This window comes from Sminthopsis crassicaudata, chromosome 1 (assembly GCF_048593235.1).
Source record: "Sminthopsis crassicaudata isolate SCR6 chromosome 1, ASM4859323v1, whole genome shotgun sequence".
Classification (NCBI taxonomy): domain Eukaryota; kingdom Metazoa; phylum Chordata; class Mammalia; order Dasyuromorphia; family Dasyuridae; genus Sminthopsis; species Sminthopsis crassicaudata.
In genome coordinates this window covers 408,384,779-408,401,863 of record NC_133617.1, presented here as the reverse complement: position 1 = coordinate 408,401,863, position 17,085 = coordinate 408,384,779, and the positions used below count along the sequence as shown (strand labels likewise).

Below are 17,085 nucleotides of genomic sequence, written 5' to 3'. Positions count from 1 at the left end.
TGCATCATAAATACTATTTCAGGAAACATCATATTTATTTTGGAGACAGCAAATTGCTTTCTTTTTTTTTTTTTTTTCAGTAAAAAAAAAAAAAACCAATGAAATAAAAAACAAGATCACTGAAGGCACAGATGATATCCAACTCACATAACACTAAAATATAAATTGATCTTGTACATTATACTTCTTCAGAAAATTATCAAAGATCTCAGACTTCAGACTGGCTGCAGAGCTTTTGTAAGAGGACTAAGAATCCATATATCTCCCAAGTTTTGTCATTTTCTTTTTTATTTGCTCCAACAAAATCTAAGTTTGATCAGGGGAAAGTTCAATATAATCAAAGTTAAGTTAAAGAGGTCATGGGAAGAGTGTTAAACTACCAGATCCTTGAAAGAAACTTGCTTTTGAACTTCAAATATTAAACTATTTGTTAAACTAAATTTGTTACATTTTTAAGAATGCAAGAGGATGCCTGGCAGATAGAATAGAAAATATCTGTGTATGCCTTTATTCTTTAGTAGTTTGATAATATGTAGGCAAGTTTCCATTGACTGCTTTTTTATGTGTTCAGCTTTGAATGAAATATAGAAGCCTAAGATAGGATTGATTCTCATTCTCAAAGATTTTATGATCTAGCTTTGAATAAAAGAATAGTCTACATGTTGGAGTAGTGAATTGTACAAGTCAGTAAATAAGGAAGTTCTCAGAGACTTATATAATTTTATAGCTGGAAGATGGAATCCAGCTGGGATTGAATATTGAAGATTCCATGAGTCATTTACTTTGCTGTGACAAAATTATTGCTTCTTGCATCCATGGCTAAATGAAGTAAAACCTATATAGAACTCTGCCAAACTTTGTATCATAGTTCCTTTATTTTAACAGCCCTGTAGTACACTGGAATCATCTTTGCTTTTATTTCCCCCTTCCCTTCATTCTTTTCTTGAAAGATACATAATAACCCATGAAATTATATTTTTAATAAAGCTAAACTAATGAAAAAATAGTCAAACTGTCATTGATACTCAAGTTGAAGAGATGGTAAAAATTAATTGACTATTTAGCAGATATAGGAAAGAAATACATAGAACTGAGCCCATATAATTTTTTTAAGTTGAACACTTTAGTCTTCATATTAGAAAACATTGATTAGCAGATAAAAGGGACCTGAATTCTTTTGCTTGCTTGGCATTTTCAAATCACCTATATAAACAATGGTTTAATTGTAGTGACAAAGGTAAAATAAATAAATGATTGAGGCATAATCACTCTTTCAATGGTTATTCTAACTACATGTATACACAAATGTGCTTTCTCTTTAGGGCCCAGATTATGATAAATACTCCATAGCTACAAGTGTTCCAGAAATTTTTAGATCAGGTTGTCCAGCATAGAGTCCAAATAAAAGAATTCCTTTGGTCCTCCAGATGTTCTTGATTACAAATGACGTTCTGTTACTTGTGTCAAACTTGAGTACCATGTAGAGTTTTCTGAAGTGAATTTGTTTGAACTATTCTCAGATGAAAAACTAAGTGGAGGAATTTGAAATTTAATTTCTGATGCACAGGAATATGGACAAACTATAGAACTGACTCCTAGGTAGACATACTTTAGGGAGATAATGCAAATGGTTAGTGCAGGCAAGGGTATATTGGTAAACGTTTAACCATCAGCTCTCTGAAAACATTCAGACACACTTTTCTGTTTAATCCATGTTATTAACTTTTTCTCCATTATTTTCTTAAATCTAGACAATCAACAAAACATGAGGAAGAAGGAGGGAGTGGGAGGGAGAGAACATCTTTTAGAAATTTCTTAAAATCTTAGACAAATCATACAAGCCTTGCAAAAGTTTTTGTTTTGTTAGGACGAACAGCTTCTTGAAAACTAGATCCTGTCTAGTCTTTTTTTTTTAAACCAAATAAACTCAATAATTGAATGGTTACTGCTCTTACTAATATTATTTGAAAGATATGTAAAACACTAGGGATATAAAAAAGGCAAAAATAATCCCTACTCTCAAAGAGCTCCCACTCTAATTAGCGAGACAACCCAGAAATAACTGTGTACCTACAAAATACATACAACATAAATTGGAGATAATGTGAGAGGGAAGGCACTAACATTAAAGGGGAATCCAGAAAGGCTTACTCCAGAAAATGGAATTGTAGTTGAGACATGAAGGAAGCCAGGAGATAGGAAGCTGGACAGAATTCTCAACTACCATCTCCCATTTAGTGAAGGAAATATAGGCACATACTAAAAGAAGATTTTGTTTGTTTTGTCCTGGATGTGTGATTTTTATTTGTGTGGGAATTCTATTCACCGATGCTAATAGACTCATAGAATATCCTTAGGCCTCAATTTGTCCATCATCATATGACCAGGATATGTTGCAGGCAATACTTTCACATCACAGTGTCCAGTCCTCTATGAGTAGACACAAATTTTCAGGAAAAGAGTAGACACAGTATATTCAATCTCTCTAAGACCTATTTCTTCCCTCCCTTCCTTCTTCTCTTTCTTCCTTCCTTCCTTCCTTCCTTCCTTCCTTCCTTCCTTCCTTCCTTCCTTCCTTCCTTCCTTCCTTCCTTCCTTCCTTCCTTCCTTCCTTCCTTCCTTCCTTCCTTCCTTCCTTCCTTCCTTCCTCCTTCCCTCCCTCCCTCCTTCCCTCCCTCTCTTCCTTCCTTCCTTCCTTCCTCTCTTCCTTCCTTCCTTCCTTCCTTCCTTCCTTCCTTCCTTCCTTCCTTCCTTCCTTCCTTCCTTCCTTCCTTCCTTCCTTCTTTTCTTCCTTCCTTCCTTCCTTTCTTCTTCTCTCTCTCCCTCCTCCCTCCCTCCCTTCCTTCCTTTTTTCTTTTCCTTCTTCCTTTTTTTTTCTTCTGTCCTTCCCTCCCTCCCTCTCTCCCTTTCTTCCTCCCTGCCTGCCTTCCTTTCTGCCTGCCTTCCTTTTTATCCCCTATTCCTTCTCCCCATCTTTGATTTCATATCTAATTAATATTATTTAAATGTAACAGGAACCAAGAAAAATTCCATTTTGCCTATTACTGTTATTTTGTTGAATGGCCTGGAACTCAAACCTTGCTCAAGTAATACTGGCAGGAGGGATAATCATCTAGTTCCCTTTCTTCTATCTCACCATTGATGACAATGTATTAGAATCACTTTGGCTTTCTTACTGTGATTTGGATTTACTGATTGATTTTTCAAATAATGTTGGAAAACCAAGTCCTAGACTGTTTAAGGAAGATAATTTGAATGCCTTTTTACATATACTTAAAGGAAAGGGGCAGAGTAGGGAAAACACATGACAAGAACAGGAATAATATCTGATTTTTATATAATGTTTCAAGGTTTTCATAGCACTTTATAGATATTCTTTTGAAAAAAACTAATTGGAATGCCATTGTTAACCCAATTTATAGGTTAAGAAACTGAGATTGAGAGAAGTTAGATGACTTTTCCATGGCCTACAGCTAATAAGTGTCACATACTGTATTGAAACCCTGGTTTTTATTGAATCTAAGTAGAATATTCAAACACACAGAGGAAGTGAAGATGCTTTTCTGTTAGTTTTCATAAACTGGATCTCATTTATATGAGGAACACTCCATTCCATAGCCTTATTTCTATATCTCAGTTCCTCAACACTTTAAAAATACTTGTCTTGAATGCAATGTCCCATTTTAGATATGTGGAAGTTGAAACTAGAATTACTGAAAAATTTGTCCTTTTTTCTATTACATGTAAAAAATTGAAATTATGAGATTAAAACATGATTTCCATATATTGTCTGCCTCTAACTCTGTTAGTATCTAGTTAGATCCATATGTAAAACTGAGATGGTCATTTTCACATTTTATGGTTGAATTAATTTTTTTTCAAGAAACTCTGAAATTCGCAGAGGAATGGTAATAGGAAAAAACACAACAACATAATAAATAGTTGAATATAGCAATGGGAAACTAACAGCCATCTTTCCTTTTCCTTTTTTGTACAAGAATGGTGTGTTTGTTTAAACATCTGCAATCACTTAAGAGGATTTAAATTCTTAATACTTATTTGACTTATTAGTTATTGTTTATAAAGATAGTAATAAAATCCAACTACCCAAAAAATAAAACTGAAATTAGGACAAATGCTATGGTTCTTTTCCTTCCCTTTTCCTCTCTTCTCTCCACCCCTTCTTGAAAATTTGAGGGAGGTGAAGAGAGGAAATTACAGTTAAGAGAACAGGGGTCATAAGGTCATCCTGCACTTTCTGTTCCCTTCTTTGTGTTTAGAATCTCAATAGGTATTTTCACTTTTTTCACATTGTTTGTGGAAACAAAGCCATTTGTTGTTCATTAAACCTTGTGGAAAGTTAAAAGTGGGGGGAGGGGGAAGGAGAAAGCAAAGGAGGCAAATAAGTTTCTGCAGCTTTAAAAACCAATCCAGAGGCAGCTTCTGAAAAAGTCTTTTGTTTCATGATCTGATCACAGTTTCTCTCCCCCAAAAGGGAGGGAATAGATAATGCTCAATGATTTTAACACCTAATTTTTACACTAAGCATGTGATTGCTAATTGTGTTTAATTGATGGAAGATATCATGCTTAGAATCCAAATGGAAGAAAGATTCCTTATAGGTGGGAAAGAGATCCAGTTACTGTTTGAATATGACATTTTGCTGATTGCATCAAGCACCAGATACCAGAGGTGTATCACTGAAGAAAGAAATCATCAGTGAAATCCCTAGCCAAATCAAGAGACAAATGTAACAATCTAGGAAAAACTAAATAAGTATTAAAATATATGTTGTTCATAGTAGGATATGAATTTGGATGCATAGTCTATTGAGTCAATTCATTGATGGATAGTGAACTGGACAGGATTGAAAGAAAGTTTTTTTTTTTTTTTTTTTTTTTTAAAGAGGATTGGTTTCATTTGGGAGATTGAATTGCATTTTCAATGACCCCAAGCTTCCCCCTGACAGAAAACCCCACTTTTAAACAATGATACTAGTTTTCTGGTGATGTGGCTTGCCTGCAAATCAAAGAACACAGCAATCTCTATTTTAATTTTATTTTTTAATAATAACTTTTTATTTTCAAAAGATATGCAAAAATAGTTTTCAGTGTTTACCCTTTAAAAACCTTGTGTTCCAATATGTTTCTCCTTCTCTTCCCCCCCTCCCAGACAGTGCGTAATCTATTATATGTTAAACATATGCAATTCTTCTATACATATTTCCACAAATATCATTTATGTGTGGAAATATCACAAATCCTATCAAAAAGGAAAAAATGATAAAGAAAACAAAAAGCAAATAAACAACAAAAAAATGAAAATGCCATGTTGTGATCCATATTCAGTCCCCGCATTTCTCTTTCTGGATGCAGATGGCTCTTTCCATCACAAGTGTAAGCAATCTATTGAATCAAAATCATAAGTTGAAAAATTTTACCAGGATAATTTGCATGCAAGAAGTAGCATCAAGATTGCTTTCTGGGAAATATGTAAAGGAATTGGACATGTTGATAAATTGATGTTTAATAAAATTTTAATTATCTACTCTTTGTCAGGAACTATGCTAAGTTCTAGGACTACAAAAAAGGCAAAAGACTGTTCTTTCTCTCAAGGAATTAAAAAATCTAATGGAGGAAACAGCATATAGATGACAATGAGCAAATTATATACAGAATAATTTAGAAATAATAAAAAGAGGGAAGGTGCTAGCATTCAGAGGGACTGAGAAAGGTATCCTGTAGAAGTGAAATGTTAGCTAGGAATTGGAGAAAGTTAAAGAAGCCAGAAGGTAGAGATAAGGAGAGAAAGAATTGTAGGCATTGGGAATGGCTACTGAAAAAAAGGAAGATCAATTAGGAGAATATTACAATAGTCCAGGTGGGAGAAGCTAAAGGATTGATCTTGTGGCAACTGTAGGAATGAAAAAAAAAGGGATGAATAGAAAATATATTGAAAAGGTAGAACTAAACAGATTTGGCAACTAATTGAATATGGAAATGAGGAAGAAGAGGGAAGTGGCAGTAATGATGACAAGGTTATGAACTTGAGTGATTGAGAAGATAGTGGTATTTTTCAACAGGCATGGCAAAATTCAATGGAACAGATGAGTTGGATGGAAAAAGATGATAAATCAGTTCCACATATTACATTATATTTGAACTGGTAATGAGACATGCCTAGTGAGCATTTAGTGATGTAAAGGAATTATAGTTCTGGAGCAGTATCAAGGATGGATATGTAGATTTGAGAATTATATTCATACAGATGATCATGGGAGGCATATGAATTCACAAAGGAAAAGAGTATAAAAAAAGAAGAGTGTACAGAATAGTCTTGGATAGTATCCATTCTTATAGATTGGGAAATAGATAACTAGTTATTAAAGTAGTTTGAGAAGAAAGCTTAAGGTATTTAGGAAGGGAAGCAGGAAACCCCAATGTCATAGAAGCCAAAGGAGAAAACATCTGAAAAAAGATTAGTCAACAGTGCTAAAAACTTTAGAGTGATCAAGAAAGATGATTTTGAAAAGGCTGGTGGACTTAGCAATTGAGATTCATGGTATCTTTTATGAATACAGTCTCATTAAAGTAGCAGTCTCAGAAGAGAGATTGTATAAAGATTTAAGAAGGGAGCCATGGTGAATTAGTAATTACTAGATATTCAATAGTAAATGGAACAAAGGATTCCAAAATGTAGATATGAGTAGGAAGCATGTTCCAGACATGAGGGACAGTCTGGGAAGCCATGGAGATGGGCAATAAAATGTAGTATAAGGGGAACAATGCCGGTGAAGGCCAGGGATGGTGGGACTAACTCCCCTTTTGTGATGACACAGAGTGATGGTGATGGGAATGTCCATCCACCCAGTTGTAAGGAGTACCTGACACTTGTGAGGGACTTTGGTCAGTACTGTGGTACAAAGGTAGCATTGGTGACAGAGATCTTACTCTCAGTGGCATCAGTCTTTATATTACTGATTAATAGACTGATAGTAGCCTGATTTTTCAGATAGTCATAGCAAGGATGTCTCTAATAATATCATTCCCTGTGAGGAATGAGAGCAGAACCAGAAGGACAATGTCCTCAGTTCCATTCCTGAGTCCTTCCAGTCCATCCTTTTTCCATGGATGCTTTTTTAATAGTAAATTTTATTGATATCTTTTATTTTTACATAGCTTTCTTTCCTCAGTGTATCCCTTCCCCTCTCCTTTTATTTTCCAGAGCATTTCTTATAGCCAAGAATTTTTTAAATGGGGGAAGAAATAAGTTCAATAAAACTAACCAAAATATGGAGAAAAGATAAAATTAATTAATTAAATGCAATGTTCCTTATCTATAGTCTCCTATTTTGGCAAAGAAGGTACATTTTCATATCCTTGGAGGTCAAGTTCCCATGATTAGTTAGGTCTTTGTGGAGTAATTCTAAGAGATATGATCTGATTTATTCCATCAGTGGAAAAATTTCCATATGACTTTTGGTGAGATGCTTAAGAATTAAGAATGAGTCTTCATTCAGGAGTACTTCTTCTGGAGGTAGATGACCTCCTCAATGGGTAATTGCTAATACTTGTGTGTTTTGGGGCATCGTTTGATTCCACATACCTCAATTTTCTCCTCTATAATATGAGGGGGGATTGAAATAGATGACTTTTGAGGTAATTTTCAGCTCTGCATTAGATCCTTTGACCCATCTGCCTTTTTTCACACCATCTCTCATGCCTGAAATAGATCCTTATGTTCTGTTCAAGTGTCTTCATTCTTTTAAAAGCCAACTCAAGTTCCACCTCCTCCATGAAGCATGCTGACTTCCCCCATCTCTACTTGCTCAAGTTTCTGTTTGTTTTTCATGTGCAATTTAAAAATTTTATTTATTAGGACTTGCATATTTCTGCTGAAATAACCGTTTAGAATCTAGGGATTAATTAGTTGACTAAAAGAATGCCTTTAGCAGAGGTTCTGGATCCAAATTCTGTCTTAATGGCCTAAATCATTTCAAATAATTTTAACTATTTTTTAATTAAAGCTTTTTATTTACAAAGCATATGCATGGATAATTTTTTCCAACATTGACCCTTGTATAACCTTTTGTTCCAAAATTTCCCCTCCTTCCTCCACCCCCTCCCTAGCTAGCAAGTAGTCCAATACATGTAAAATATGTTGAAATACATGTTAGATCCAATATATGTATACGTATTTATACAATTATCTTGAGATAACAAGAAAAATCATATCAAGAAGAAAGAAAAAGAAAAACTGAGAAAGAAAACAGAACGCAAGCAAATAACAACAGAGTGAGAATGCTATTTTGGGTTCCACACTCTGTCCCCTGGTTCTCTTTCTGTGTGTAATTGGCTCTCTTCATCACTGCACAAGTGGACCTTGTTTGAATCATCTAAGTGTTGAAGAGAGCCCCGTCCATCAGAATTGATCATCATATATAGTCTTCTTGTTGCCATATATAATGATCTCCTGGTTCTGCTCATTTCAGTTAGCATCAGTTCATGTAGGCCTCCCAAAGCCTCTCTAAAATCATCCTGCTGGTCCTTTCTTACAGATCAAATAATTTACATAAGAAGGAAGGCTTATTAAAATTTTGTTTTGTGGGAAGAGAACTAGTTTTACTTTGTTTCTTGAAAAATGTTATTGATAGTATTAATGGTTCTTAAACTTTTTTTTCTAACTTCACAGAATTTATTTATTTACTTTTTTTTTTCCATGAGGAACTGAGGCACACTAAACTTTTAAAGTTGTCAACAAAAGAAAGATTTTCTATAGTCCAACTTTGAGAGCAGACCCTTTTTCATTGCTCTACTTTTTTTTTCCTCTGCCTTATATCATCTTCCACTTCCTTATTCTTCTTTCCCTTCCTTCCTTCCTTTCTTTTTCTTTCTTTCTTTTTTCTTTCTTTCTTTTTTCTTTCTTTCTTTCTTTCTTTCTTTCTTTCTTTCTTTCTTTCTTTCTTTCTTTCTTTCTTTCTTTCTTTCTTTCTTTCTTTCTTTCTTTCTTTCTTTCTTTCTCTCTTTTTCTCTTTGGGGGGGAGAGGAAGGTCATTCCAGGTTTAAATGACAATTTTAAAAAATTAATTTTATAATTATAACATTTTTGACAGTACATATGCATAGGTAATTTTTTACAACATTATCCCTTGTATTCCCTTCTGTTCCGAATTTTTCCTCTCCTTCCCTCTCCCCTCTCCCCTAGATGGCAGGCATTCCCATATATATTAAATTTATTATAGTATATCCTAGATAATATATATATATATATATATATATATATGCAGAACCAAATTTTGTTGTTGTTGTTGTTGCAAAGGAAGCATTAGATTCGGGAGGTAAAAATAACCTGGGGAGAAAAACTAAAAATGATAACAGTTTACACTAATTTCCCAGTGTTCCTTCTCTGGGTGTAGCTGATTCTATCCATCATTGATCAGTTGGAATTGGATTAGATCTTCTCTATGTTGAAGATATCCACTTCCATCAGAATACATCCTCATTTAGTATTGTTGTTGAAGTGTATAATGATCTCCTAGTTCTGCTCATTTCACTCAGCATCAGTTCATGTAAGTCTCTCCAAGCCTCTCTGTACTCATGCTGTTGGTCATTTCTTATAGAAGAATAATATTCCATAACATTCATATACCATAATTTACCCAGCCATTCTCCAGTTGATGGGCATCCATTCATTTTCTAGTTTCTAGCCACTACAAAACAGGCTGCCACAAACATTTTGGCACATACAGGTCCCTTTCCCTTCTTTAGTCTTTCTTTGGGATATAAGCCCAGTAGTAGCACTGCTGGATCAAAAGATATGCACATTTTGATAACTTTTTGGGCATAATTCCAGATTACTCTCCAGAATGGTTGGATTCTTTCACAACTCCACCAACAATGCATCAGTGTCCCAGTTTTCCCACATCCCCTCCAACATTCATCATTATTTGTTCCTGTCATTTTAGCCAATCTGACATATCTCAGAGTTGTCTTAATTTTCATTTCTCTGATCAATAGTGATTTGGTATACTCTTTCATATGAGTGGATATAATTTCAATTTCATCATCTGAAAATTGTCTGTTCATATCCTTTGACCATTTATCAATTGGAGAATGGCTTGATTTCTTATAAAGTAGAGTCAATTCTCTGTATATTTTGGAGATGAGGCCTTTATCAGAACCTTTAATGTAAAAATATTTTCCAAATTTGAATTCCCAAATAATGAATTCTTATCCCAAAAGTTGGGATCTTTGGGTTTGTCAAACACTAGATTGCTATTTTTATTCACTATCTTGTCCTGTGAACCTAACCTGTTCCACTGATCAAATAGTCTATTTCTTAGCCAATACCAAATGGTTTTGGTGACTGCTGCTTTATAATATAGTTCTAGATCAGGTACAGCTAGGCCACCTTCATTTAATTTTTTTTTTTTTTATTACTTCCCTTGAAATTCTCGACCTTTTGTTCTTCCATATGAATTTTATTGTTATTTTTTTCTAGGTCATTAAAATAGTTTCTTGGGAGTCTGATTGGTATAGCACTAAATAAATAGATTAGTTTAGGGAGTATTGTCATCTTGATTACATTCGCTTGGCCTAAGTGACAATTATTTTTGCATAACTTTTTTTTTTTTAATAATGGAAAGGTCAGTGTCAAAGGGGAGGGCATTCCTGAAAATTTCTATGTTGTAGAAAACAAAAAGCATGACTAAAACAGTCTTTTAAAAGAAGTTTATGATGTTGCACTTCAAAGAAGAATATTTGGTATAGTTTTTGGATACCATCTGTTTTGAGGAGATAATCTCTCATGAAATTAGGTATCAAAAGCTGCCTGTAGTTGCATTTTCATCTCCAATAGAGGTTAATCTTCGCTGATATAAGTCTTTATTGTGTGGAGGGTTTTTTTGTTACTGTTTTGTTGTTTGAGAGGGTTCCTATCAAAGACTTTATTGTTGTAAATCACTCCTTCCTGCAGTGCAAACTGGTGTGTACTCTAATTTGCTGCTTCAAATGCTGTGGGCATTGGCAGCTTAAGTTACTTGTTCATGGTCACAGTCAGTGTCAGTAGCAGAATTTAAATCTGGGTCTTAATGGCAAGACCAGTCCTCTATGCACTATGCATGCAATGTGGCTTTAAAACCATCCTATACTTTTTAGCCCAATATGACTTCTCTCTGAGGAACCATGTCTTAGCACTCTAGATTGATGAGCTATTGCTATTGCTTGTCTTTCAGGTACAGGAGAGAGTGGCAAAAGTACATTCATCAAGCAGATGAGAATTATCCATGGATCAGGTTACTCTGATGAAGACAAAAGAGGTTTCACAAAACTGGTGTATCAGAACATCTTTACAGCAATGCAGGCTATGATCAGAGCCATGGACACACTCAAAATCCCATACAAATATGAACACAATAAGGTAAGCTTTGCTAATTTTTTTTTCACAATTCCCATGATAAAAACACTATTGCATTGCAAATGGTTCTTTGAAAGCATCTGAAATAGAGTTTTTTGAGCTCTACCCAAAGAAAAATATGTTCAGTAAACAGTGAGTTACTTGTAAGGGATAGACTTTAATAGCATGATTATTTATTAATATTCGTGTCACCAGGGAAAGCCAAATGTGAACATTATTGTAAATGAGATGGGCTTTTTTCTTTTAAAGGTTATTTTTGTGGCATATTGAATAGATGTAAACTTGGTTTTCTAGCTTGTATAAACCCCAAAGTAAAGTTAGCCAATTTAAAATTATGACAAAATGTCTAAAGCCAGGAAACTTCAAAAAGAAGCTGACTGTGTTGTCTTAGCTCCCACCCAGTACACTTCATTTACAAAGAAAGGAAAGCATCTTAGGGCCATTGTGCCTGGTTTAATTTTAAACTTCCTGATTTGCCTATTGGAGGGCTGCAGCCTCAATTTTCTTTCAAAACAATCCAATCTCACATCTGTTTTTACCCAGATATACATGTCATCCTTCATCCATCTAGCACTCCCAGCTAAATACACTTGTGAAAGTCAATGACACCTTCTAAACTAACTTGAGGAATGGTTAGATAAGAAATACAAATTTTTTGAGTTTTTTATTTTTAAACAATAATAAATAAATATTGCAAGTATATAGTAGCACATATATTAAGGAATACTTTGTTTAGAAAGAAAGAAAGAAGTGGAGAAAAGACTATGATAGATTAGATCAGACTGCAAGAAATTTTAGGAAAAATACTGAAAAGATGTGATTTAGGAATGAGTTAGTTTCATAGTTAAATGGGGGATGATGCATACAAAATGACAATCATTATTATTCATTATAATTCAGATTTTTCTTTTGGCATTTTGCCCTCTTTCTTGACACCTTTATTCCTTATTTTGTGGCATACTTAATCTATGTACCTGCCACATTCTACGCCTGGGAGAATGTAAGCTCCTTGTTAATGGATATCAAAAATCTAGCATTTATGAGATTGCAACATTAGAAGTTGTCATTGTTTATTCCATCAATTAGCAAATATTTTTGTTATTATTTTGTATCAGACATTGAATATATCATGTGATACTCTAGGGAGATGAAAACTCCCCACCCCCCCCAAAAAAAGTTGCTGCCCTCAAGGTGTATAGCTTCCATCTGGGGAAAATCCTTTCCTTTTTCCTTTTTCTTTCCTCTCTCCCTCTTTTCTTCCTTCCTTCCTTCCTTCCTTCCTTCCTTCCTTCCTTCCTTCCTTCCTTCCTTCCTTCCTTCCTTCCTTCCTTCCTTCCTTCCTTCCTTCCTTCCTTCCTTCCTTCCTTCCTTCCTTCCTTCCTTCCTTCCTTCCTTCCTTCCTTCCTTCCTTCCTTCCTTCCTTCCTTCCTTCCTTCTTTCCTCCCTTCCTCTCTCCCTCCCTTTGTCTCTCCCATCCTCCTTTCTTCTTTTCCTCCCTCCTTCCTATTTTCCCTTCCTCCCTCTCTCTCTTCTTCCTCCCTCTCTCTCTCTCTCTTCTTCCTTCCTTTCTCCCTTCATTTCTTTCTGTTTTTTTTTTTTTCTAGAGGCAATATGAATCAGCAAGACCTAGGTTCAAATCCTTTTTCTTAAATATACTCTCCTGCATGATCCTGGGCAAAGCACTTAACCATTATCAGGTTATGAACTTTAGAAAACTTTCTGAAACCATAACTTTAACAACAACTTGTTGAACTAATTTCTTGACTGGAATTGTCTTCACTGGAAATTCCCTACATCAAAAATGTCAGCAGTTCAAAACAAAAAAAAATTCTCTAGTATCTAGAACAGTGGTCCTCAAACTTTTTAAATAGGGGGCCAGTTCACTGTCCCTCAGACAGTGAAGCGCCTCACGCTCTGTTCTCCACCGCCCCAGTCCAGTGGCAGAAGTGTGCATTGCTAATACGAGTTTAGGTTGAACATCACTTCGAGTCTGATTTTGCCATAGGCAGGCCACATAAATGCCCTCAGCAGGCCGCATCTGGCCCACGGGCCATAGTTTGAAGACTCCTGATCTACAAGCTAGATGGCACAGTGGATAGAATGCCAGCCCTAGAATCAAATATGACCTCAAATACTTATTAACTATATGACCCTGGGCAAATCACTTAACTCTATTAGTTTCCCCTCCTCATCTCTAAAATGAGTTGGAGAAAGAAATGACAAACTTTGCTAAGAAAACTCCAGATCAGCCTGTCGGGGAGAGAGGGTCCTCACTGAGAGTTAGACATGACTGAAACTACTCAAGAGCAATGACAAACATCTAGGATAGACCCTTAATACAAGTTCCTACTGACATTTGAATTTAACTATGGTGTTTGTTTCCATTGCTAATGCTTTGTATTGATCCTCATTCAAAGTTTGAGAATAAAGTGGATAGATTATATGTACATGTATCTAGATTTGAAAATGAAATCAAAGCAGCACAATTCAGCTTCTACAAAGGGCAGCAAAATAGATCATATCAACCCAAGAAGATAAATGCCTTTGAGGCATTTGTCTTTAAAATAATAATTTAAAAAATAGGATGGTTTCTTTTAGTGAAAGTTCAGATGCTCTGTGGTATAGAATAATCTTATGCTGACATCAGAGATCATCATTGAATTGATTCCTTGGTAGTTTTATGCTTGTCTGGAGTTGTCCATCCATAATAAGTACAGAGAATGAATCACCTCTAATTAATAAGATATATATATATATATATTTATTACTTGAGAGATGTTTGAGTGTCATTGATCAAAGCATTAAATTCTGGAAAGAAGTGAGGAATGTATGGTAATCTAAAGTTTAGAATTAAACTTTTTTTGACTTCTATTTAAATAGATGACCTCTGTGATTCTAGGAACTCTTCAGTCAGGAAAAGTGAAAGATATGTGAAGGTGTAATCCCCTGCTATATAGTACCATTTGTGATTAAATTCTGAAAGCAAAATAATGGAATTCCATTTATCTTGGGTTTAAATTACCACTCAAAAAGCATTTCACATCTGAACAATAGAAAATCGGGATTTTCCCCTTTTATTTTTCTATTAACTATTTCCTCATGCACTGTGGCATCCTTCCATGTAAGCTTAATGCAGTGACTATTACCAAGCCTTATAGGAATACAGAGCTCATTTCAAGATAGCCTTGTTCATTTAAAAAAAAAAAGAAAGAAAAGAAAACAAACAAACCAACCAACCCCAAATCAACGAAATTCTAAGGGAAGAAAGTAAAAGTTCAAGATGTCTTTGGTATTTTAAAAGTCATATTTTGTGGTGCCTATTACTATATGTTTATTTGACAAGATATGCCAAAGAGGGTAGTTGAGGATGCTGAATATTTGGACTATTATAGCAGACTAGAGTAGGCTACCCAGTTTTCTGGGAACCAAACATTTAAAACTTAAGAATTGATTTTCTAGTTATCATATCGAGAGTCTCTGTGTAGTTTTGGTCTAGTCTTATACTGCTGTGATTGATTTTTTTTTTTTTTTTGTTTAGTTAACAGATGAAATAATCCTGAAAAGTTTCATCTTTGATTATTTTTTTAAAAACAATGCTTGAGTACTGGTTGCTCCTGTGATTGTTACATTCTGACTAATTAAGAGACAATCAGATGAACCTATATAAAATAGAAAGTTATTAGGGAGGTATTAATTATTGATGTCAGCAACTTCATCTTTACCTGTCATTTGCCTTGTTTTTATTAACCTAGAATATTTTATAGATAATTCTAGGAATTCAAGGAATTTGGTTTAAGTGATAAGCATCAGTGCTATTTGTCATATTTATTATTATTTTGGTATGGGATCTGTATGTAATTTCACTGGTGTGGAGAGATCTTTGGCTAATTCAATTCAGAGTGGCAACTGTTTTACATCTTGGAGAGTTTCCTGGGGATCCTTAGAGGTTTCTATTACCCACTTATTATATAAAAATTCATTTGGCTACATAGCATTTGCCAGGAAAGGCATAATCATCTATTGTTAAAATTTTCAAACATCTACATGTGGACCATGTTCCAAACTACTTTTTTGACTTGACACAAAAAATAATGATTCCCTGTTCTTTAAGTTGTTTGTCTTTTGTTTGTGAAAGTATCTGGTCACTCAAATTATGATTATTACTACCATGGTGCCCTACAATGTTCATGTTACATTCTATGCAAATCACAATCTTTCACTTTCTTAATAGATGGTTGTTGCCAAAAAAGTAATCACTTCAAGGACACTTTTTTGAGTGTCTGAATTTAGCTAAGCTTTAAAGTTTAGCTAAAGTTCACTGAATAGCAAAGTCATGATCTCATTCTTAGGCTCATACTCAACCAAAGCTTTTCTGGTTGTAAATACATCAGAGCATGGATTTTGGAGGGGGTATGACTTTTAGCATCCCAGAGAAATCTCCATGCTATGATGAAGCATCAGAATAGGAACTTATATGAAAGACTTTTTGTTTTTCAAAACTGAAAATAAGACTAATAAAATCTTAATGAAGTTTACAAAATAGCTGAATGCCAGGCCTTTAGGCTTAAATCTGTTGATTTGTTTAATTTAATTTAGGAAATTTTTGTTGATCTTCTATGTCTTTAGCATTGTCTAGTCAGTTTGGGAGATACAAATATACTTTTAAGGAATTTATAATCTACCCTGTATCCACCATATACCAAAAATTATATCTAAACTGAATAAAAATTCAGTTAAAAACTTTTATTAAACACAAATCTATATACAATGCATTATTCCTGTATTGAGGATATAGACGCAAAAGGAACCCTAAGCTTTGATAAGTATGATACTAGGCAATTTGAGGAGAGAAAAATAACAAATAGGGAATTCCAGAAAGGTTTCATAAAGAAGGAGCCACCTGAGCTGAATCTTGAAGGGAAAAAATGATCCTTAGAGAATGGAATGAAGAAGGGAGATTATTATATTTCAGTCACAGTGGACAGATTGTGCAAATTTAGAGAGTTGGACAATCAGGTTTAGGGAATAGTTAATATTGCAATTTGGCTAGAAAATAAGAATTTGAAAAGGTTGGTGGCAACTAGAAGGCAGCATATTTTAAATGACTTATTGTGCTCAATGAGGTTTTTATATTTTATCCTAAAGGCAATGGCCATCTACTAAAGCTTTTTGCACTTGAAGAATGAAATGGTGAAATCAGAATTTTAGATTAATGGAAGATGAACTGGAGAAAGGAGAGGTTCATGGAAGAGAAGACCAATTAAGATGCTCTTAGAAAAGTCCAAACTACTCTAAGATGATAAAAGTCTGAAATAGGATGGTGTTCATGTGAGTGAAGAGAAAGAACAGATACTGAAGATGTTTCAGATGAGGAGCCCACATGACCTACTTGGATATAAGGAAAAGAAAGAGGCAGGGTTGATTTTGAGGAGAGACTGTAGTTGAGAGATGGGGGTATTCTAATCAAAAATGAGAAGTTTGGAGGAGAGATTGATTTTGATGCCTATAGACATGCTTAAAAAGATTTTGAAACATCCAAAAATACATTCCCAGTAAGCAGTTTATAATGCATGACTGGAGTTCAGGAGAAAGATTAGGGATATCTATAAGCCTATATACCTTTTTCTTTTTATATCTATCTATCTATCTATCTATCTATCTATCTATCTA

General features: G+C 34.5%; 1 protein-coding gene across 2 annotated transcripts in view; it reads left to right on the top strand.

The window, feature by feature from the left end:
* LOC141550000 (guanine nucleotide-binding protein G(q) subunit alpha) overlaps positions 1 to 17,085 on the top strand; it is a 396,434-nt gene that overhangs the window by 132,985 nt on the left and 246,364 nt on the right. For both annotated transcript variants that reach the window (XM_074280106.1, XM_074280107.1), the window contains exon 2: positions 11,234 to 11,418. In XM_074280106.1, coding sequence (XP_074136207.1) covers positions 11,234 to 11,418 — 185 coding nt within the window. The remainder of the gene's footprint in view (positions 1 to 11,233; positions 11,419 to 17,085) is intronic.